At 56.1% G+C, this 22,651-nt stretch overlaps 1 protein-coding gene and 1 long non-coding RNA gene across 21 annotated transcripts in view; one reads left to right on the top strand and one right to left on the bottom strand.

The window, feature by feature from the left end:
- Positions 1-265: 265 nt before the first annotated feature.
- Positions 266-20,861, bottom strand: CHST1 (carbohydrate sulfotransferase 1). Of its 20 annotated transcripts, none has more exons than XM_077960997.1 (6): positions 16,869-17,329; positions 6,280-7,047; positions 4,570-4,655; positions 3,887-3,970; positions 3,358-3,455; positions 266-2,346 (listed from the first exon to the last, which is right to left on the bottom strand). In XM_077960997.1, exon 6 carries the CDS (start codon positions 2,302-2,304, stop codon positions 1,069-1,071), a length of 1,236 nt encoding a protein of 411 aa, XP_077817123.1. In that variant the 5' UTR covers positions 2,305-2,346; positions 3,358-3,455; positions 3,887-3,970; positions 4,570-4,655; positions 6,280-7,047; positions 16,869-17,329; the 3' UTR covers positions 266-1,068.
- The window catches only part of LOC106993241 (uncharacterized), a 60,758-nt gene continuing 53,626 nt past the window's right edge, over positions 15,520-22,651 (top strand). Inside the window, exon 1 of the long non-coding RNA XR_013403918.1 lies at positions 15,520-15,681. This is a non-coding gene — a long non-coding RNA (uncharacterized LOC106993241). The remainder of the gene's footprint in view (positions 15,682-22,651) is intronic.

Genomic DNA, 22,651 nt, shown 5'->3' with positions numbered 1-22,651 from the left:
CCTGGGAGAGGGAGGTTGCTCTGAGCGGAGATGGAGCCATTGCACTCCAGCCTGAGCAACAGAGCCAGACTCTGTCTGGAAAAAAAAAAAAAAAAACCCTAAACTAAGCTCAGTGTTGAGGGTGACAAGAGTTCTGAAAGGCAGACTTGTCATTCAATTCCCACCTCCACTTCTTTCTCGCTGTCCTCCCCAAAGCCAGGAACACCCAGACCCCGCTGAGACCCTCTGGTACCTATTCAGAAGGTCCCACAATCACAGGCAGAGATTATTGCACTCTTTTATTTACAGAAAACACACATAAAGCATTTCAATGTTCATTTAGCAAACTGATCCACTCTTTTTTTTTCTTTTTGGCACAAAGAAATATCACAGATGGACCCCGAGATCAATCAGAAGCTCATAAGATTCATCAGTCATCACTGGTCCAGGGGCGGCCACGAGACTCAGACAGACAGACAGCATCACCACAGACTGGAAACAGAAACAGGTCCACGTTCACCTCACAGTAAAAATCTGCCTCACCGACAGGCAAGGGCGGGCAGGAGGGGGCAGTTTCGCTGCTCTAAGGGGGAAAGTGGGTGTCAGGGGCAGGAAGCAGGGATGGGGAAAGGATGGACACCATTCATAAATTAGAGACAAGTGGTCCTCTTGTTTGTATCCTCTTACCTTGAATAGTAAGACAGTGCAAAAACTAGATACCCGACCACTCACCCATTCAAAAGCTTGAGAAGTCGCCTCGCGGGTGCCCGTGTGCGTGTGTGGATGTGTAAGTGTGGTGCTTGTAAACATTGTCACCGTCCGCACAGAGACCCAATATCCGTGTGTCTGAATGGGGTGGGGTGGGGGCGGGACCCCACTTCACGCGCCCTCTGCCCCAGTGATTCCCGTCCAAGACGTAGTGCAAATTTCAGAGACAAAAAGGGGCAGAAGGGAGTGGGGTGAGCTGAGGGCAGGAGGGACACGAAGATGAGGTGGGGGAGGGAGGGGGAAATAAGGCAACAGTTAAAAACGGTCCATTTTATCAAAATCTACACCGTGCGCCTCCCGCCCCCACCCGCGCCGCCCTGGTCACGAGAAGGGGCGGAAGTCCCGCTCCTCCACCAGGCTGACCGAGGGGTTCTTCAGCTCCTCCTCCGAGGCGGCGATCTTGTAGCCCAGCTGGGCCAGCACCTGCTGGCAGGCGTTCTGGGCAAAGGCCACGATGTCGTAGGAGAGGCGGAAGCGCCACTTCTCGGCCGTGGCAGCCGAGTTTCGCACGGTGCCGTATTTGTGCTTGCCCAGGGTGGGGTCGCCCCGCGTGTTGTTCTGGATCCAGCGGGCCACGTGGCTGTCCAGCGGGATGCCCAGGAACCCGTAGATCTCCTCGGTCTTCTTCATGGGATTCCGGGCCAGGTCCTCGTAGCGCACCAACATGTACTTGCCCTTGAGCCACGGGGGCCGCATGAGGCCGGTGGACACGGAGTTGGAGAAGTCCTCGCACACCGTGGTCAGCTGCGTCACGTCCAGGTTGTAGGGTTTCCTCCCCGTGCCGTACCAGAGCCGCCAGAGCCGGTACGTGTCCCGGAAGGTCTCGCTGCGCGAAGCCAGAATGCCGCGGGGGTCTCGGACCAGCTGGATGACCTTGAGGTTTAACCGCGGGTCTTCCACCAGGGCGCGCAGGTCGTTCACCTCGGGCACGCGCACCGTCTTGATGGCCACGTGGCTGCGCTCGCGGCACGCCTCTGCCGCCACCGTCAGGTTGAGCAGCCCGCACTTGCGCACGCAGTCCCCCTCCTCCAGGACCAGGTCGGCTGGCCCCGGAGGGTCGCACACAGGCCGGGAGCAGAGGACCCGGCTGGCCCCGCGGCGAAAGATCCTGTCGGTGGTGTGGTTGACCGGCGGCGGCTTGATGTAGTTTTCCAGGAAGTAGAGGTCGCAGTCGTAGAGGCTCCGCAGGAGGTCTCGGCTGGCGCCCAGCATGACCCGCCGGTCGGCGGGGCTCTTGCCCTGGGTGAAGCGGGGGATGAGCGTGTTCTGGACGTGGTAGAGGGGCTCAAACAGGTAGAAGACGTCCAGGTGCTGGTTGAAGAGCTGGCCCACGAAGGAGGAGCCGCTGCGCGTAGTGGCCAGAATGAGGATGTGGGTCTTGCGGGAAAGGTTGTAGGCGAAGGTGGGGCTCTCCTCGCACAGTCGCTCGGCCAGCCCGGCCTCCGCCAGCCCGGGGCAGGTGTGAAAGGACTTGGCGGTGAAGGTGCGGATGGCCGTGTACTGGATGGCAATGGAGGCCAGGGCAAGGAGGAGGACGGCCTTCCAGGAACATTGCATGGCTGGGCACCTTCATGGGGCTGCTTCTCCACGGGGCGAGGTCTGCGGGCAAAGGCAGTCAGCGGTCAGGTGCCTCCACGGTAGGGTCACTGGCTTGTCCCTTGGAAGAGCTGGTCTCCAGGGGACCCAGGGAAACGCCGGACTCCCTGTCCAGTGCTCACCACACACCTTGAAGACCTAAGCGGCTTCTACACTAGACTACCCTTCTCTGGGGGACTCCTGGGAGCTTTGGGGAGCTGAACAAATATTCCTTGCACCCACTGCAGACAGCTGTGGAAGCCTCCTATCGTGAGCTCTGAGTTCCTTAGAGGGGCCTCACAGGGCAAGAGCTTGACTCTCCCTACTCCCGCACTGAGAGAATGGCCAGGGCCTGCCTCAAACCCCGCCCCTCCCGCCTGCCAGCGTTTCCCACCCCCAGGAGCTGGCGCCCAGTTCTCCAGGTGGTCCTCTTTCCTCTCCTCTGCCCATCCCTAGGGGGAAGAAGAGTCCCTATCAGGTGCCTCCATCTGACCCCAATCGCCTGAGCGTGAAGGACCCCTGCAGACCACGGTCGGTGAGTTGCCAGCACGGCCAGGCAAGGTGGACAACTGTGTCAAGCCCCCTCCCACTCATGGATGCAGGTGACCACTTACTCCAGATGTGGACGTCTGGGGCTCATGGAGTCTCTAAGAGTCTCTGGAGCAGAGACAGGTGTCCAGGATCTGCTGAGAGGCGACCCTTCCCAGCACCCAGGGTCTGCTCCTAGTCTCTGGGGACAAGGGTCCAGGCCATGGAGGTCACATAACGCCCACTGACACAGTGAACTGGCCTGCAAAGATCTTAGGGAGTCAGGGGCCTCCATTCTTACCTCCTGTGCCCCCTCTGCCCACAGAAGGGGGACTGGGGAGGGACCATGGAGAAGCAGAAAGAGCAAATGGGGCTGCTTAGAGTCCAGGGTCAGGAGCCCACCTGAGCATCCTGCAGGCACCCTCTCTGGAGGCTGGCTCAGCTACCAGACCTCAGTGGGGACTGGGGCTGCCCCCAGGGAGAATGCAGGAGGGCTCAACCACTTACCAAAGAGGGGCTGCTCCAAGCTGGGGAGTCCACAGCCACCAGCGTCTCCAGGTCCAGCTGGCAGTCCCAGCCAGTGCGGCAGCCCTGTGGCCAGCAGACTGCAAGAGACAGGGAGGGGAAGGGCTCAGAAGGTGGAGCTGGGGTCTCAGTGCCTCCTCCCCACTCCTTCTCTTCTGTGTCCTGTGCCCCACAGTCTGCCCCGAAGGCCAGGCAATAAGGGCTCTCTCTGCCTGCTCTCCAGATCCATCCCTGACTCAGCGCCCCAAACAACCCAGTGCCATCTCTGATCCTCGGAGTGTGGCCCTCTGAGTCCTGGACTGTATCCCACTTTTACCTTCCTCGCCCACCCCACCACATCCTCCTAATAAACCGCAGTCCTCTGCTCACACCAGAACCCAGCAGGCAGGGAGGCTGGCAAGGTTCTGCATTTTAAATCCATGAAACAATCCTAACCCTTTAAAATTCAACTTGTGCAGCGATTCCCCCAGGAAGCGGGTTAGCAGAAGTCAGCAAGGGCAAGGGGGCTCACCCCAGGCCTCCAGGTCAAAAGGGCACCTCCAACGCAGCTGGGGAGAAACTCTTCTTCAAACCACACCGAAGTGACACCAGCTACCTGAAACTCAAAGCAAAAGTGGACCAGGGAGCATTCCTGACCTTGATGCAACTCACAGAGTCTGAATTAAAACACCAAGATCATCACATTATCTCCGTTAACATCTATTGTGCCAAGCCCCTTCCCTGCATCAGCTCATGTCCTTCTAGCAAGAACCAAATGTAAAAGTCAGTATCTGCCCACTTCACAGGCGAGAAAGCCGAGGCACAGAGGTAGAGGAACCGGCCTGAGCTCTCAGGCCTGCTTTAACCCTCATCTGGTAGGTTCCCCAGAGTCCAGCTCTTTCCCTCTAAGGAGATTTGGCTTCCTGTTCCTCCAGCTTAAACGTATTTGGCCTCCAAACATGCATTCCGTTACTGGCCCCAGCCCATTTGTGAATCAGCATGACGGGGACTGGGCAGGCAGATGCTTCTGAGACTTAAAGCATGTTCCTCCCTTTGCTATCTGGTCCTGTGGATCTGTTGGTTCACAGCTAATGGGGTGAACTCAAGTGCTTTGTGAAGATTCTTCCCACACCCCACTATTTGGCATGACTCCTTTGGGAGTGGGTGAGTGGATCCTCATTTCCCAAACCCGCAGTGCTGCCTGGCTCAGCTCACCCAGCTTCTAGCACCGTGTTATTCCCCATAAGCACTCTCGGAGGTCAGGGTCCTCACTCCCACTGTTCAGATGGAGAAATCAAGTCCTGTTTTAAATAGGAAATTTCACTTCTTTAGGAATCAGTGTCAGATCACCAAGTGGCAGGCAAGAGGGAAAGGGGCGCAGTTTAGATTCTTAGGAACTTCTCAACGTGATCAGAGAAAAACCGCAATCCCAACCACACTGCATCCCACCCCAACCTCATCCCATAGTGGCAGAGGATGCCGGTCTCCATCAGGGGGCTGGGCCAGGTACCTGGGGAGAAAGACCCCTCTACTTTAAACCCGACTCCCCTGCAAGTGCAGGCCTGCTCTGCCCAAGTGCCCCAAGGCGAATGTGAATGGCTTTCAAGAAACAGACAGGGAATATCATCAATAATAGTGCCAGGTCATATTTTTAAGTTATTTAGGAGTCTGTTCTTTGGCTGCAGCATCATTTCATTTGGATGTACTTCCTTTGTATTTATTCACAGACATCTATCAGAACTCCTGTATGTGCTGGGCACTGTTCTAGATGCTATGGGTCAAATAATACCAAGGAAGGCAAGCACTTGCTGGCCATTCACAATGTTCCTTCCAGGCACATGCTTCTTTCACAGCCATCAGCTCATCGCACCCTCATGCCAGTTCTATGAAGTTGATACTGTCACAATCCCATTTTACAGATAAGGAAGCTGAGGCCCCTCAAGGTTAGATAACTTCCCCAATCTCACACCCCTAATAAGGAGCCAGGATTCCAGCCCAGGCAATGTGCTAGGAAGTCCATGTTCAAATCCTTTTCCCTAATTCTGCTCATATTCCACCCTCCTTGGTCCTCATCAAGACAGGAAACAGAATCCTTAAGGAGTCTTCACTTAATTCTGGGGTTCCAATTCCAAAAGCAGAATCCACCCTAGGGTTTTATTTAAAGAGGAACATCTTGCCATCTTGCTAGGGAGGGGGCCATTTGAGTTTCTTCCCCCAACTCTTCCTCCACCCAGAGAAACTTAAGGCCAGGACTGGAAGCTGCTGCTTTGCTAATAAATCAGAAGTCACTGAAGCAGCTGGATGTTATAAATCCCTAAGACAGCGAGACTCAGCCTCATAAGGTGCGGCCTGGACACCGAGGAGGGGAATGCGTTTGAAGGCCCAGCCACAGGCCATTCCCTTGTACCCCCGGGGAGGGCAAAGCCTGGGCCTGGGAATGGGAAGATGGGGGAAGTCCAGCCCTCCTGGAAATGCCCCCACTCTCCCAACCTGGCAGAGCTGGGCCCGGGGCTGGCCAAGTGTCCTTGGTATGCTAAAGGCATCTGCCCTGGAAACCAGAGGCCCTGGGGCCAGGTCCTGTTGTTTCCAAGGGAGCCTTAGCCACTGCAAAAGACTCCTCAATGCCCTCATCCTCCAAGTCAAACCGTGGCGCCCAGAGCCCATCCCCTAGGCTTCTAGCAACCTCTGGCCTGGCCTCCCTCTACCTCTGCTTAGTAAAAATCCAAGCAAACCTTGGATACAGGAGACCAGGATCTATCATTTCTGTTAGAAAGCAGGCAAGTTGGTGAACCTTTAGTCTCCATAGAAAGCTCAGATTTCATTATCAGCCAACTTGAGATGAGGGCACAGACTGGGAGCAGTGAACAGCTCTATGTTAGAGAACTGTAATTCACAGTAAGCGCTCACACCCTGAACCATGCCTACCTGGATCTGTCACTCAGCAGGTGTGTGGGCCTGTGTGATTCACCAGCTGTCCCTGAGCCTCAGTTTCCCCATGGGCTGGTAAGAATTGAAGGTCTTAAAGCATTTAGTCAATGCCAGGCATACAGACACGATCCAGCCTCTGACACCAGCCCTGCTGATCCCAGCTCAGCCACTTACTGGCTGAGAGATCTTGGCTAGCTTTCTTCATCTCTCTGGGCCTCTGTGTTCACACGTGCAAAAATGGGGATAATTATAACAAGGCTGTTGTGAGGACTAATTAGTGAGTACAGTGCCTGACGCAGGGTAAGCACTCACTAAATGTCAATTAGTATCGTCATCAGTAAATGTCTGCTTTGCTTTCCATCTCAGGAAAGGGCCTCGAACAAATCATCCCGCAGCCCACGGGGTCTGGTTCTACCCACCGCCCCTTCTTCCTGCAGCTCCTCTCCTGGCCTGGGAACTTCTTCCTGCTGAGCCACCGCAGTGGCTTTCCTGCTGCCCTCTAGTGACCACATCCTGCGGTGCCGCCTCGTAGTCCCGTCACCGCTGCTGTATTCAGAATTCTGGGACTGTTGGCTACAACCTGCTGTGAGGATGCAGCCAGCAGGAGGTGATGTCGCAAGATGCAGTGAGGTGTGAGGATGGCACGCCCACCCGGGCTGCGGCCTCTGCTCGGTACACCCCCACCTCAGCCGCACCGGGAGAGCCCAGCAGCAACAGGCAGTCTCGCCTCCTCCCAAGGGCCTCTCCTGCTCATCTCATGGTGCTCTGTCAGGGAAGAAGCACAGACCTGAATGTCACAGGCAGGATTGGCCCACACAGCCTCTGCCTTTCCCTGGCTGGGTGACCTTGGACTCACCCCCTGGCCTCTCTGTGCCTGGGTTACACCATAGATCCAGTGATGACTGAAGGGCCTCCCGGCTCTAACCCTGGTGTTCTCTATAATCCCGGAAAGGCCCCAGACTTCATTCTCAGGCACAGTTGGGGCCACCCACACAGCAGACAGGGGAACCCTCCATTGGGAATGGGAAAAACCCAGTCTTCTTCCAGGAAGATTCTAGGGCTGGGCATCTCTGTCCCCCACTCAGCCTGATCTGTGGCAGACCCAGGGAGTGGAGGCCTTAGAACCTAGCGGTGCTGCCCTCTGCCAAGTTAGCCCCACATTTTGCTGTAGAGAAATCCCGTCAAACCCAAGGCTGAGGCCTTGTTTCACCTGTTCTGGGCCACAGACCCTTCGAACCACAATCCCTCCCCTTAGAAATGCCACTAGTGGCCGGGCGCGGTGGCTCAAGCCTGTAATCCCAGCACTTTGGGAGGCCGAGACGGGTGGATCACGAGGTCAGGAGATCGAGACCATCCTGGCTAACACGGTGAAACCCCGTCTCTACTAAAAAATACAAAAAAAAAACTAGCCGGGCGAGGTGGCGGGCGCCTGTAGTCCCAGCAACTCAGGAGGCTGAGACAGGAGAATGGCCCGAACCCGGGAGGCGGAGCTTGCAGTGAGCTGAGATCTGGCCACTACACTCCAGCCTGGGCGACAGAGCGACACTCCGTCTCAAAAAAAAAAAAAAAAAAAAAAGAAATGCCACTAGTGCCCACAATTTTACACACACAATTTAGAAGTTTCCCAAACCTCTGAAAGCCCACGCATGGACACCCCACCCTTTCCTAGAAGCTTAACCCCTTCCTTATTAGCATGTCCAGGGGATTATCTTTCCAACTGACTATATCAGAGAAGCCTCCTCAGACATGAATATACTGATAGAAACAGTCACTCAGCATATGTAAGTTTCAAAAGCTAGAGCCAGAAAACACATGTGTAATAGTACACCACCATTTCAGATTTGTTTAGGGAGGTGGACATGTATATTTGCCTATATGCATAAACAATCACTGAAAGAGCTTGCACTGAACTAGTAACAGGAGATGCCCCAGATGGAGGGGGCCTCGAGAAGACTGAGGTAGGAGGAGACACTGTCTACACTGAACGTTTTTATTCAGTTTGAGTTTATTAATTTTGGGGGACACAGTGAAGCCACTCCATGTAGGAAGTAGAGAAGTGATTGATGACAGGGTGTGGTACTGAAAATCAGCCCTGGCATCTCACTGTGCCTCCCACCCTACCCCCGGGCACTGCCAGCCAGCTCTCCCCCCCCCCATTTCCAAGGCACCAGGGTCAAAGACACTGCTTTTCCACCAGAAATGGGCTTTGTCTGCTCAGGTGGGCCACTAAGGACAGTAGGCAGCTGGGGACTGCTGAGACACAGGGCCAGAGCTGAACTGAAGCTGGATTTCAGAGGGGGCCTGGGGCTACAGGAGCAGCTGAGCCCTGGGTTGGGGAAATGACTCTTCTCCCAGCAAATCCTCCCTGAAAAACTACTGTGAAGCCCTGGGGGATGAAGAAGCAACACAGTGAGGGCGGGGGAAGAACCTGAACATAGTCTTTCCGGACAAACTCAGGAGCCGTGATGAATGGGGCCCCAAGGCTCTGGGGTCCCAAGGACTGGAGCAAGGTATAAGGGAATGGGGCAGGGAGGGAGGAGCTGGCAAACAGGCCTCTAGGATGGAGACTGCAAAGAGGAAATGCTTACTCCCTGGCTCTGACGTAGCCAGCACTGATGCACCATAAATGTTTGTTTAGTTAAGACTAAAACACATAAAACAGCAAGGTGTTTTTCTCTAAGGAAAACGAGGTGATGAAAATGAGGCAAGGCAAGGGGAAAACAAGAGTGTAAGAGTCTGAAAGAACCAGAGGCCAAGTCAGTGTACAAGAGTCACACCATGTGTGGGCTACTGAGCTAAGTCAGAGCTTCCTGGCAGCCAGTAGGAAAAGGAAAATATTTCATTTACTTGTTTCACAGGACCCATGAGATAAAGATTAAAGCATCCACTCAAGAGATATCCAGCTATTCCTGACACTGAATTCAGTGCAAGATTTCTCCCGAGGGAGTTCTTACAGAGCCCTGTGCGTATGCCACCATGAACCCATCCTCAAGACTTTGTACCTAAGAAATCCAAAGGCGAGTTTCATGGGACAGTGTCCTAGAGCATCCTTCCATGTGGGCAGTATGCCAACACACAATCCAACCAGTGCAATCTTCTAGGGGGTTGAGCTGCTGGGATCCAGACTCGGCCTCTGTGGTCTAGGTCAGCCCAGTGGACCCCCTTCTCTTTGGGGTCATGCCCACCTCAACTTGAAACACTGTGAGGTCTATGGACCCTCTCTCCAGAACCTGGACCACCACAAACATGGTACTTGTGAACAATCCCTAGAGTCCCTGGGCCCCACAGGCAGAACCACTACATCTTTTGGGCACCTCCAGTGGGGACAAGCTCTCACAGTCATGGTTTCCAAGACAAGCACCTGGAGAGCGACGGGTCTACCGATTTTTCACTATCAGCAGGGATGCCCAGCTGCCTTCTGTGAGATCCGGTGTCTCCAGGGCAGAGAACTCCAATGTCCACATGATACCCATGGATGTCTCAAGCCTCCTGGAGAAGGTGCCCACAGGCATTCGGGGAAGCAGTCTGGGGGGTGTTTAGGCACCCCAGCTGTGGGGCCACAGAGGCCTGGATTTGGGAATCCGACTGCTGTTGCCTTATAGCTATGAGGCATTGCACAAGGCACTTAACCTCTATAGGCCTCACTTGTCCTTATGTAGGAAATGGGAGAAACGATCACAGAATCTAATACTTGGGCAGTGAGACAGAAGGCCGATGGGTGCCCACAGCTTAACACAGTGGTAGGCACAGAGCAAATGCTTGTTAAGAGCCATGACCATGATTTTTATGGACTACTAAATGCACAAAGAGGCACCATTGGCCTGGAAATGTTTTTAAAAGTTAAAACAGATGCCACAGCCTGCTCCACTGAAGCGCCAGCAGCCTGCGTGGTTGGAGACCCTGACTTGTGGCTGCAGAGACCTTGCCTGGGGTAAGGAAGGCACCTCACATCCTGCCGTGGAGGGTGGGAGTCAGAGGGGGTGGTCCCAAACCCAACCTGAGGGGAAAGTTTTCCCTAGCAGTGGGGAGAGTGGCTGACCTCCTGGCCACGACACAAGGCCCCAGTGTGCCCAGCTCCTCTGGGGGAGGGATGAGTCAGAAGGTCCCGGTTCCCTGTCTCAGGCCAGTCCTGGTACAGCCTGGCCTGTGGTAGGCGGGACTCTACAGCCCCGACACTGGGCGGAAAAGCCCCGGTTTCCTGTCCCCCGCCCCATCGAGAAGCCACAGCCAGAGTTGGAATAGTACCGAGGCCCCACCCCCTGGACACGGGGCTCCGGCCCATCCTCCCAGCTTCAAGGAGGAGAAACATCAACAGGAGCTGGAACTCAGGCAGCTGCTGCCGGCCAGGCTGGAAGAGGGGCCCGCCTGTCTCTGGATCCAGGAGTCTCCAGCCTGAGCCACCTGCACATTAGGCCATTAGGCCTGGCTGGCCCCATGGGGACGAGGACTGCAGGTGGAGAATCAATAGCATCCTGAGCCTTGAGACTGTCACATGGGATGGAGGAGGCTGCAGACGCGGGTACTCAGAGACTATCACAGACGTGGCTCCCGTCAGGGGATGCGTCCCACAGGCCAGGTGCCACTGCCACCTTTCACAGATGAGGAGCAGTGAGGCTCAGCAAGTGTGGGAACTTGTTCAATCATGCACCCCTAGCCTGCGGTGGCGCTAGGATTCAGACTTGGTTCTAAAGAATCCCAAGCCCTGGCCCTAATCACAGAGCTAAAACCCCCAGGCCACACCAAGAGTGTCACCCAGCCAGAGGGAGGGAGAGGGAGCACCAGGGCCAAGGTTGCCACCAGGGTCCCAGGACACATTGGTGCCGATCTCAATCACAGCATTCACCCCCGACCCACATATTGGTGCATCTGATACCTACTGGCCATTCCCCAGGATCAGGTTCCTGGGGCATCCACTGGTGGGGATTGGGGGCTGCCAATGCGGCCCTTCCTGGTTGGTTCCCCTGGCATACGGACAGTTGTGTGCCATCTCACCGCTTCCCAGAGGGTTCTCCTCTGAATGACAAGAATGAAAATGATCCCAAGTGGGTGTGGACATGGGACTGCTGCACCTGATAGGCAGAAGCCCAAACACACCGTGCTCCCTACACCGTGCTCCCTACAGCTCCCCTGGGCTAGACAAGCAGTGGGAGCTTTGAGTGGTTTTATGACCAGGGAGCCCAGGAATGCCCAAATCCTATGCCACCAAAAAGACACCAAAGAATGTCTTTATTACCATCTGGCCTGAAACAGTCTGGAATGGGGCATTGGGTTTGGGCTGTCCACCCAGTTGAGGCTTCCCTGCTCTCTAAGCCCAAAGCTTATCACCAGCCCACAGCTGGTCCCAAGGATGCCCTTGGGCCGAGATGCCAGGGAGGCTCACCCTGTCACCCCTCTTCTGCTGGGTGAGAAGCTTTAGGAGGGGCCACAGCTCCACCCACTGGGCATATGGCCAACCAGATGAGTGTCTCTGCCTGCCATCAACAGGGACCTCCATTGTAGAACACAATGGCGGCTGCTCATATACAATCGCGGCCTAGCACCTTGGTATGTACCTTTCACGCCTCACCTCATTGGATCCTCTTCGCATGCCTAGGGGTAAGAACTACAGCTGAATCAATTTCACAGGTTCAGGACTGAGGCTCAGAGAAGTTAAGGGATTTGTTCACGCAACTCGGAAGTGGCAGGAGGAGAAGGGATTTCAGGCTGTGGGGGTTGTGTGTGAGGTGCATATTCGAGTGAGGTCCTCATCTCTCCAAAGCTTTCCCTAAAGGCTTCCCTTCCATCCCCACTCTGACCTCCTAAAATGTCCAAATCACTCCATTCAGCTTTGTTGACCCTTTTTGTGTGTCATAAATGGCTAGGAGCAGCATAACAGCATAAACAGAGGGTGAAACCCAGACCTGAGTCCTGGGCAGCCTTAACCCTTTCTGATTCTCAGGTACCCACGTGAAGTGAGGTCACACACCTCTCCCAGGGCAGGAGAGGGGCTTAAATGGCATCTGGCATATAAAGCTGTTAGCATAGTGGCTGGCACACAGTAATCTCTCAATCAATGATACCTTCAGAATGTCTGCAGCAGGCTCGTCTGTCTGTTTCACCTGCCCTGCAGAATCCTTGAAGGAGAGCACCAGCCCCCCTTCATCTCCCTCCCCTAGCTCTCTCCTATCCCTCCTCCCCAAGTGCCCAGCTTGGGGCCCCTACACACCGCAGGGACTCAGTGAGTCCTAAACAACTCACTGACACTGGCAGAAACTCGGGAGAAAAGGAGCCACGCCTTCTTCCCCATCCCTGTCAGCATTCCTGACAATTCCCAGCCCACCACCTTCCAGCTCTAATCAAGGAGCAAACACAAAGAGGGAATCTCTAAACATTTAGAAAACGCGGGAACCCTGTGCCCCCATGCGGCACCGTGGGGATTTATAAAGAACAAATCATGCCTGACAAACTTGATAGCTTTCTTGATAGAATTACAAGACGGGTAGATGAAGGAAACGCAGGCAGGGTAATATATCTTGATTTTTAGCAAAGCATTTGATACAGCGCCTCGAGTAATCTTACAAAATTAATTCAAACAGACTTGGCCCTAAGCACTTGTCATGAGGCATAATAGCAGGAGGGGGCAGGTCCCAAGGGCCCCGGTGGAGGAGGCAAGCCCAGAGGAAGGGGCTGGAGGGCCGTGAGTCTGGAGTGGGGGCAGGGCTGCCAAGCCTCAGCATTGGGTCAGATCTTATCTAACATCTTCATTAATGATCCTGAGAGAGGGAGTAAACAGTCCGTTAATGAAATTTGCAGAGGATATTAAATTGGAAGGTGTTGTGAACACCAGTGAGGACAGCAAAATGGTCCAGAGACACCTGCGGGGGGTAGAACGTTGGCAGGAAACTGAGAGCTGGGAGGGGGTATCCATGGGGGTGCCGGGCAGCAGCTGGGGCTGCTTGGAGAGCCAGAAAGAAGGGAAGGGCATCCCCAGGGCTGGTGTGTAGCTGAGAGAGGCTACAACTAGCTTGGGCTCTGGCCATACAAGCAAACCCCAGAAATCTCACTTTTCCCATCTGTGAAATAGAAGGAAGGGCCAGCAGATAAAGAGCAGGCTTTGCAGCTCTGACAGCTGGTTGTGATGGGCGTGGGATGTCTTTAAGGAGCCTGGAGATGAAGCCCATCTTACAGAAGGGGAGGAGGGAGCCCTGCCATGGAGCAGGGAACCTGAGGGCCATGGAGGGGAGGGCTGCAGTGATAGAGAAAGGCCGGTAAGGCAGACCGGCTAAGGCATCAGTGGCACTCAGAATCTCCCCTAGCTGCACTCCTCAATGCTGCTGAGGCAGGCACTGGGGCAGGGAGCCCTCACCCTGCCCCAGCAGGCAGGACGATAACTGATCAGCAGCTGCTCAGGCTGGAGCCCCAAGCCTGTCCAGACTCGCAGGGCATGCTGGGAACACTTGAGCACTAGAGGTTCTAACTTGGGGTTAGTAGAGTGTGCAGGATCTGTAACCTTTCTAAAGAGCTCCCTGTCCCTTTCTGGCTGATCAAGAGGGAAATAGATGCTTCTCCAGACAGATGAATCAGCCTCTCTAGGATCAGGGACAGTGGCTTGCCCCACCCCAACCCCTTCACTCTGTCACAGAGAGCCACCATCTCTGCCTGGACCTCTTCTGCTCCTCTGTCTGCCCCAACCCCTAGGGGCTCCAGGGCTGACCCCTCCCTTTAGCAGGAAGGCTGAGGCAGGAAGCTGCCTGTCCATCTGGATTTACTCCCACAAGGCTGCTAGACAGGTAGGGTCTGAACAAAACCCAGAGCTGCCTAACACTGTGCCAGGCCCTCAGGAACCTGAAACAAATGCTCTGTAGAAAGAAATGGCTGGCTGCTTCCCAGCTGGGGGTGTGCCGAGGCTGCTGGGGAGAAGCTCTTTCAAAGCAGGAGGCCAGCCCAGCCAGACGTGAGGACCACCTGCTGGGACCGAGGGTAAGAATCTAGGTGAAATGCTTGGGGAGTTTCTTCCAATGTCCTGACTTAATTCCTAGGAATGATGCTTTGGAACACTTACTATGGCACCATTCTAAATGTGTCTCATATATTACTGCATTTGATCTTCACAACAACGCTATCAAAGGTAGGAATTATTTTCTCATTTACAGAGGGGGAAACTGAGGCAGGGAGAGGTAGCCATGAGGCCAGGCACCTAGCCAGAAGGTCCGTGGGAGAAGCAGCAGCCTGCCAAGAGTCACAGCAGCAGCTGTGCGACATCCAATGGTGGGACCCCAGTGGGTGGGGAGACGCAGCCCCCCCCAACGGGGAGGCCAGAGCCTTGCCCACCCCTCACAGTCCTCACCGAAGGGAGTTGGTCCAAGTCCCGCCACACTTGTGGAACCTGGTTTTACTATATGTTTCCCTTCTCCCCCACCACAGCCGCTACACCGAGTCCTCTGAACAAGTCTGTTTCCATGGAAACCATACAGTGACTCAGGGCTTCGGGACCTTCTCTGAACCAGATTATGAATATAAAATGCTCCCTCCCCGCACCAATGCAGAGTGGAGTTGGGAAAGTAAAGAGAGACCCACAGCAGACAAGGGAGGGAGACAGAGGGGTAGGCAAGTGGAATCCAGTAGGGCATGAACCTGGCCCTCCAGGGAGGGCCTGGCACTTGGGCCCCTCCTGTAGACTCAGCGGAACACAGAGGTACTCCTCCTCCCATGTGACCCCTCTATCAGCGCCATCAGCACCACTCTTGCCCAGGAGCTAGGGCCCTGTCGGCAAGGGCTGGGGGGAGAGTGGTCAGGAGGATACATCCCTCTCCCAGCAGGGGCCTGTGCCTCGCAGAGATGGCTCAGGGGCCAGGACAGACGGAAGCTTGACTTTGGATGTTGGGAAGGAAACCTCTGGCCAAAAGCATTGCAACTACTCAGCAAAGAGGGAGATTTGGATTTTAGGGAAAATTCATTTCTGCTTTGAGATGGGAAAGCTGGGTGTGGAGTGAAGGGGCTGGGGGTGGCACCTAGCCATGATTTCAAAGACCCAGCAGAGTTTGGGGGATGATTAGCAAAGACTTGCTCTCCCTGGCGCCCCTCCCCTCCCCACCCCACCACCGTGAAGCAGACTGGCCTAGGGCTGCTCACCGCCAGGATGAGGGACTGGCAACAGGAAAATGAAAGGTGCCACGCCAGGCTCCTGGCCTCCTGCAGGGGTTCAAGGCCCAAGGGCAAATCCACCCACTCCTTTCCCCAGCAGCTCCCTAAAGACCCGGGAGGGAGGGGAATGGAAGAGTTTGGAAGCCTGATACCTCCCTGGTGAATGCAATGTGTGAGTCATGACGGTGAAAGCACTTTGAAAAAGAAACAGGGTCATCACGATGCCTGGAAGTGTCCCCACTGCTGAGGACAGGAGCCTGGGAACTGCCTGCCCAGGTAAGGTCTCTGCCTGAGACAGCGGGCCCCACCGCAAGGGGCTGAGGAACCTCTGAAGGTAGACACCTGGCCCACTGGTTCCCACCTGCTTGGCTCTGACGTCCCTGTGCTTGTCAAAGCAGCTTCCTCCCAGCCAGGGTGCCTGACTCCTGCGCCCAAGCCTGCCCCCAGCTCCTCCCACCCCTCCAGAAGATGCTGGACTGAATTTCTGTCCTTGACTGGACAGCCACCTCCTCTGCCCCAGCCTCCAGCTCCCTGTCAATGGCCCAAGCCCGTCTTCGGGCACCTGGACACTAGGAGTGGCCCTTACCTAGGGAGTCCCCTGCCCAGGAGCAGTTTTAAGTCCACCAAGAGGAAGCCGGCCCCAGAGCTGAGGAAAGCAGTCCTGCGAAAGGGCAGGCCCGGGGTGGGGGAGGGGGCACACCTGAAATCAGGCCAAGGTGCCAACCCAGGACAACCCCCAGGTCTCACCTTCCTCAGGCAGCCTGGCCTTTTAACGCCCAGCATCCCAGCTAGGGTCTACTCTGGGCTGCTACCGCGAAAGCCAGCACTGGGTCCCTGGAGCCTGGGAGGGGCTACTCCCCGGGTCCTACCCAGAGAAGAGCGGGAGGGTTGTTCCGGCTTCCCGTGGGGGGCTCTGCACCATCCGGCGGCTCCGGCCCCACAGGGGCCCAGCTCATCGCAGCGGTCTGGGTGCGGAGGCCGGGCCGAGCGGAGGCCGGGCCAGGGCTGGGAGCAGGAAGCAGGGAACTGCGCCCCCGCCTCCGGGTGCAGCTGGGTTTGGAAAGTTGGTGCCGGCGCGGGGACCTCAGGGTCTCAAGGCGCCTCCGCAGACCCGAACCAGGAGGGTTGTGGGGTGGTGAGCCCGGAGCAGCCTCCGAGTGCGCTCCGCAGCTGAGGGGAGCCAGGCGCCTCGGGGACCACCGCGCGTCTCAAGTTTGCTGCCCTCCTCTAATGGGGGCAGGGAGGGCTGGGGTGATCGCTGCTCTCACCGGCCACCAGCCTCGGCAGCCCCTTCCTGCGCCCAACACACCGCCGTCCCTCGCCGCCGCCACTCCTCCGCGCACCGCCAGTAGCTGCTGTCCCCGAGCGGAGGGGCGTCTCCCACCGCGCCCGCGCCCCTCCCGGCTGCTGCAGCGGAGTGTCCGCTCCCGCCCGCCCCAGACCCCGCGGGGCCCGGCCAATACCTGGTCGGGGGCGCGCCGGGAGCAGCTGCAGCGCCCAGCGCCGGCTCCATCCTCGGGTCTGGAGTCAGGGTCGCCGGGGGCCCGCGGGTGGCGGCGGGGGCAGCAGCGGCGGTGGCATCCTCCGCCTCCCGCGCCCTCCTCCTCGGCCTCCCTCCTCCCTCCTCTTCCTCCGACTCCTCGCGCGGCTCACGGGCCCCTCTTCATGGCCCGGGGACGCAAGCCCGGGGCGGCTAGAGCAGCTGAATGCGTTCTCCCCGGCCCGACACCGGACCCGGGGCCGGGGCTCAGGGACCCGAGAGACGCCGGGCCAGGGGCCGGGACCCGAAGCACCGCAGCCCCGGGCGCCGGGGGAAAGCAGCAGCCGCAGGCGCCGGAGCCTCTCGGAGCGCCCGCCCGCGTCCCCGAGCCAAGAGCAGCGGCGGCAGCGGCGGCTACAGCGCCCAGCGAGCGGCGGGCGCTGCGGTCCCGGCTCCACCCCCGAGCCGCCCGCCCCTTCTCCTCCCCACCCCTTAGGCGCGCGCCTTCCCGCCCCCCGCGCCGCCCCAGCCGTGAGCGCCCCGTACACCCACTCCGCAGCCAGGCTCCAGAGCCCGCGCCCACCCACCCGCCGGGGGCAGCCACGCCCACCACCGGGGCTTCTGGCGGCCGGCGGGCAAGGGCACCGGCTGTCTCTGGCACCTCTCCGCGTAACCTCCCTCTCCGTTACCCCCGAGGGCGCTGCTGGCCGGGCCGCCAAAACCTTTCGCCCGAGCGCCCCCCGCCGCGGAAGTCCGGCTGGAGCCCCAGCCTGGCCCCTGGCCCAGCTGTCCTTTACCTCTTCCCCAGCCAGCGGCACAGAGGGACTTCAGAACCCAGAACTGAAGCCAACCACCTCTGTGTGCAATACCTCCACACACACTCCTAGCCCTTCCTCCTCCCACGCCCCTCTGCTTCCCAAGTGTGGGGATTAATCATTTGTCCCTGCTGCAGTTGTCCCTCTTGGGCAGGGTCAGGGGGTGTCTTAATGGGACTTTAGAGTGGGTTTGCTGGCTGACCGTCTTCTAGGCCGCTCCTCCATCCTGCCCACCTTCTTCCTACCAGACTGCCCCTGGCCTTCTAGGTGGAAATCTGGAGCTACCACTGCTTTTATGGGTGAAGAATGGGGACAGAGCTGACCAGCCGAGCACCTTGGTCCTCTATCCTCTGCACAAATATTGACTGAGCATCTTCTGCAGGCCTGGCCTGCACGGGCACCAGGGACTGGTTGGTGAACCTCTCAAGAGTGGAGTGGAGGAGAAACAGGGTGCATGAGCAGAGCAATATCATGTGATCAGTGGCCCCTCAGCTGGAGAGGACGGCCAGGAATCCCAGCTCTGCCACCACATCTGACATGACTGAGGCTGCCCACCCCAGTGGCCTGTTTCCTCATCCAGAGACTGGGAAGGTGCTTCGACTGGCTGAACCTCTGATGCTCCTCAGTTCTGACCAAATGATTATTTCTGAAGCAGAGGAACAGTCAGTGTCCATCTCCACCCGGAATCTCAGATTCCCAACTATAGGTCTCCATCACTGCTGGACTAGGGGGCAGAGAGCAGTGCATGGCTTGAAAACTCCAGGCATTCTGGGAAAGCATCATCCCCGATGTATGGGCAAGCAGCTGCTGCCTCCATCCCACAAAGTGAAGCACAGCAGAATGGTTAGCACAGCAGTTTCCTGGGTCAGAGGAACCTGCTGTGTGTTTGCTGGGTGACTTTGTGTGAGTGATCCAGCTTCTCCGTGGCTCAGTTTCCTCATCCAGAAGACAGAGGTACTGGTCCTCACCCCGTACAGCTGAACACTGGATGGCAACGTGTGTAGAGCACTCGGCAGTGTCTGGCACGGGAGTGAGTACTTAATAATTGCACATTGTTGCATTCAGGGTAGCCATAAACAAACATTCACTCACTGGCCAGAGAGAACATGACAGCTGTACTTCCCTGGAGGACTGGAGTCTTGAGTCTTCAAGAAAGTCTCCATCTCTCCACCCAGAGCAGATGGTATGAAGGCCCTTGCCCCAGGGGTCCCACTAGACCGAATGGCCATTTATCTTGGTCACAATTGCAAACTCATCCCCGCCCCCATCAAGCTGGAGGGACTAACAGCACCTTCCAGTGTGCATTCCTGTAGGCATAGCACCTGGGATGGCAGAGTCAGTCCTCAGTCCTGACTCCAAGGCTACCAGGTCTGTTTCTCCACCTGCCTTCCCCCTCCCCACCCCCGCCCAGGGAGTGGCAGCATACTGGGATGCCTAACAAGAGTGGTGCTGACCTTCCAAAAGCCAAGACTTCATGTTTCCAAATCCCGACTGTCCCTCTATAAAAAACGAAGCTCTTGGACTGAGCCATCAGAACCTTCCTTTTCACCCAGAGCTAATCCCTCCCCAAGTTTTCAGGCTGACGAGAATAGTCAGGGTTTAGAGAAAGCTTTCTCTATCTTGCACTACCAGATCCAGCGCCTCATTTTTCAAATTCTGATGTATTTCGGGTAGAGAGGAGGGAAAAGTACATCTGGCTGACATGAAAAGATTGGTGTGGTTGTAATGTAAAGATAGAGTGGAATTTGGGAAATTTTTGAAGAACATTTAAACTCTAAAAATAGACAAAAGACCCGCTCTCAGAAACACGAGGATTCTGTTTCCAGTTTCTGGAATCCCCCACTTGACAAACAGGGGTGTTTTAGGAGCACCTATGGTGTGGGTTGCACTGTCACAGGTGCTGTGGGGAAAAGAGGGAGGGGGAAACAGAAGCAAAGGGCTTGTGCTCAAGAAGTTTGGATCCTACACAATGAAGCAGCAAAGAAAAGTCACTACAAATGTAACCAAACACACAAAAAAAATAGCCTTGGAAGTCAGAGGAAGGTGGAGCCTTGGAGGGTCATTCAGGGAGGGCTTCCTGGAGGAGGAGGAGGGAGTTGAACTGAGGCTTGAGAGATGGTTGGAATGTAAAAAGGCAGAAGAGCAGGAGAACCTGTGAAAGGAAACAGCAGCTGGGTGGGCTTATTTATGGGACAGTAGGGAAATTAATATTAGTGGCTAATGTTTGAAGTCTCAAGATGGGCCAGGCCCTGTGCTGTTTGCTTTGTGTGAATTATTTAACTCTCAAAACAACCCCTTGAGGTAACCAATGTCATTCCCGTTTTACAGATGAGGAAACAGAGCCAAAAAGGTTAAGCAACTTTCCCAAATTTACAGAGCTGGTGAGCAACAGCGCGCCACAGCAGTCTGGCTCCACGTACCTGGGCACTCTGCTCTGCCACTCTGGCCAGGCTGACTCTGGTGGGGGCGCCCGCAGGGAGGAGCTAGAGGTCAGGCAGGCTAGGGAGGCCAATGGCAGGTGGCAGGGCCTTCAGACCTCAGTCAGAGGCATTTCCTGAAATGTGGCCCCCTGGCCCTCCTAGGGAACTCTAAAATGAGATATTCCCTCTTCTCTCATCCGCATGCAGGTCCCTGAGGGATTTGGAAATTTGTTAAGGGATTTGGGGGCTCAAGATTCTGGCTTTTTAATATCTTTCGCCTGTCCATGTGGCAGCGATCTGTGCCACCCACCTTGTTATTTCAGTCTGTTCTGGGAGATGGATGGCCCAGGCTCTGATTTAAGATCTGCTGCTGCAATCCTCAATTTCCCATGTCTCACGGGAGACAGTGACAAGGCAGCAAGCACACGGAAGACGGTTTAGCTGTGCCCAGACTCCAAGCCCAAGAGCCCACAGCACCTGCAGAAAAAGTTCCAACTAGAAAAACCTGGGCAAAAACAGACAGGCCCAGCAAATCTTTCCACAGGTGATGTGGAAACCCATTCAAAATAGAGCCAGAGGGGCCCCAGAGGTGAGCTGAACCAACTCCCTCATCTCACAGCTGGGCAAACTGAGGCCCAGAGAAGTTGCGTGACTTACCCAAGGCCATGCAGAAGTGAATCGAGCCTCCAACTGTGTCCCCTTTTTTCGGAAAAGCCCTCTTACTTCCCTCCTCTCCCCGAGTTCTGCCCTGTTCTGGATGAATTCCTCTTCTGGATGAATCAACCTCTTTGTTGTTGAAGTAAAACAAAAAGGTAGGGCCCTTACTTCTGCCAGCCACTACATATGATCCCATTTCCTCCTCGTACCATCCCCATGGGTCAATGGGTCTGAGGTTGCCAGGCCTTGCCAGGTCATGAATAGAAGGCCACATCTTCTTCAAGTAGATGCCTCACTGGGTCCTCCAGTCAAAGCCCCTTGAAAAGCTACTTCACCTACAAGGGTTTCTGTAAATCCTTCAAAGGGACATTAAGTTACTCCCAGACCAACCTGTCACCCGCATTCACCTCTAGCATGTTCTCTGCTCCTGCTCTAAGAAACTGCCAGAGACAAAGCAGCTACTTGAAGGAGTGCCTCCTCCTAGCCTCACCATGCTTCCTTTGTTATGTCCCTTGTTGGGGAGCTAATATTCAGGCCAAGGGGCAAGCCCTGATGCTCCCATAGCTCCAGGCTGAGGCCACCAGAAGCAGGGAGAATGGCATCTTCCCCAACACAGAGGCCCTTGGGCTCCAGGACCCCCACAAGCATTGCCGCAGTGTCCCAAGTCCTCTCTGCAAACAGTGTATCTGGCTGTGGCTGCAACCTCTAATCCCAGCCTCAAATCCAGGCCGAGGGGCCAGCGAGAAGGGTACCCTTCCCTGTTTATTCTTGGAGCCACCGAAAGTGCTCCTCCTTCTCCAGTTACAGAACCAAATCCCCCAGATAAATTAGAGGATGCCAGCAAATCCTGGCAGGGGAAAACAGAGAAACTAAGGGCTTGGAAGTAGCCACGCCAGGATTTGAACTCCTATCTTGTGACCCCGCCCACTGCACAACACACCTGCTGCCCAAACTGCCCCAGCCACCCAGGGTTCTTGGCCCTCCTGGGACTGGTAGCTGGAAGGCAGGAGTGGGCTGTGCTGGGGGAGATTTGGTCCTCTGCTCATCAAAGGAGGCTCCATGCTCTAGGAGTTTCGTCTTCCTTCCTCTGACCTCATGGGTCCAGTCCAGAGCTTGCCAAGGTGAGTCTCTTCCAAGCCCAAAGTTCTTGGGAGGAAGAAAAAAGCAGAGGAAGCCAGATGTCCCTTCCTTCTGAGGAAAAAGCCTGCTCCAGCTAGCCTTTGAGGAAGGGATCCAGCATAGACGCTGACCTTCCTTAACCTTCTCTGCTGGCCATTGCCACACTCTCCCCTGTGGCCTGAGAGCCACAGTGAGTGTTCTCAGCACCCAGTGCTTCCCCCAGCTCCCCACTCAGAGCCTTCCTGCAGTGGAAGCACAGTGCTGGCCATAGGCCCATGTTCATCTTAGGAAGGTCCCCACCTCCCACTGCCCACCCCAACACATCTGGCACCGGGGCACATCCTGAGACACCCAGTCACAGGGCCATGAGGGGACAGACTGACCAAAAGCAAACAAGGCCAAAGACAGGCCCCCAACCCTGAGTCTGATCTAAAAATATGACACAGTGAATATCTCACAGGGCCTGGGGTTGGGGAGGTGATGGGAGTTGGAGGCGCACTGCAGAACAAGATCGTGGGCTGCAATTAAAATTCCCATCCCGGGTAATTCCCGGGCCTCCATGGGGCTGTTTCCATGGCAAGGGAGGCTGGCGCAGAGAAGGCAGGCTCCATGCAGGGCTGAGCTCCCTCCTCCGTCCCTGTCCACAAAAGCCTCAGCCCTTGGCCGGGCAGTTCCAAGCCAGATCTGTAATCCAGCTCAGAATGCAGCAAGGTGCAAGCGGAGGCCCAGGAGACAGCCCCTGCTCCCAAACTCTG

This window comes from Macaca mulatta, chromosome 14 (assembly GCF_049350105.2).
Source record: "Macaca mulatta isolate MMU2019108-1 chromosome 14, T2T-MMU8v2.0, whole genome shotgun sequence".
In the NCBI taxonomy this organism is placed as follows: domain Eukaryota; kingdom Metazoa; phylum Chordata; class Mammalia; order Primates; family Cercopithecidae; genus Macaca; species Macaca mulatta.
Note: the sequence above shows the minus strand (reverse complement) of the source record. Positions and strands in the feature narration are given on the sequence as shown.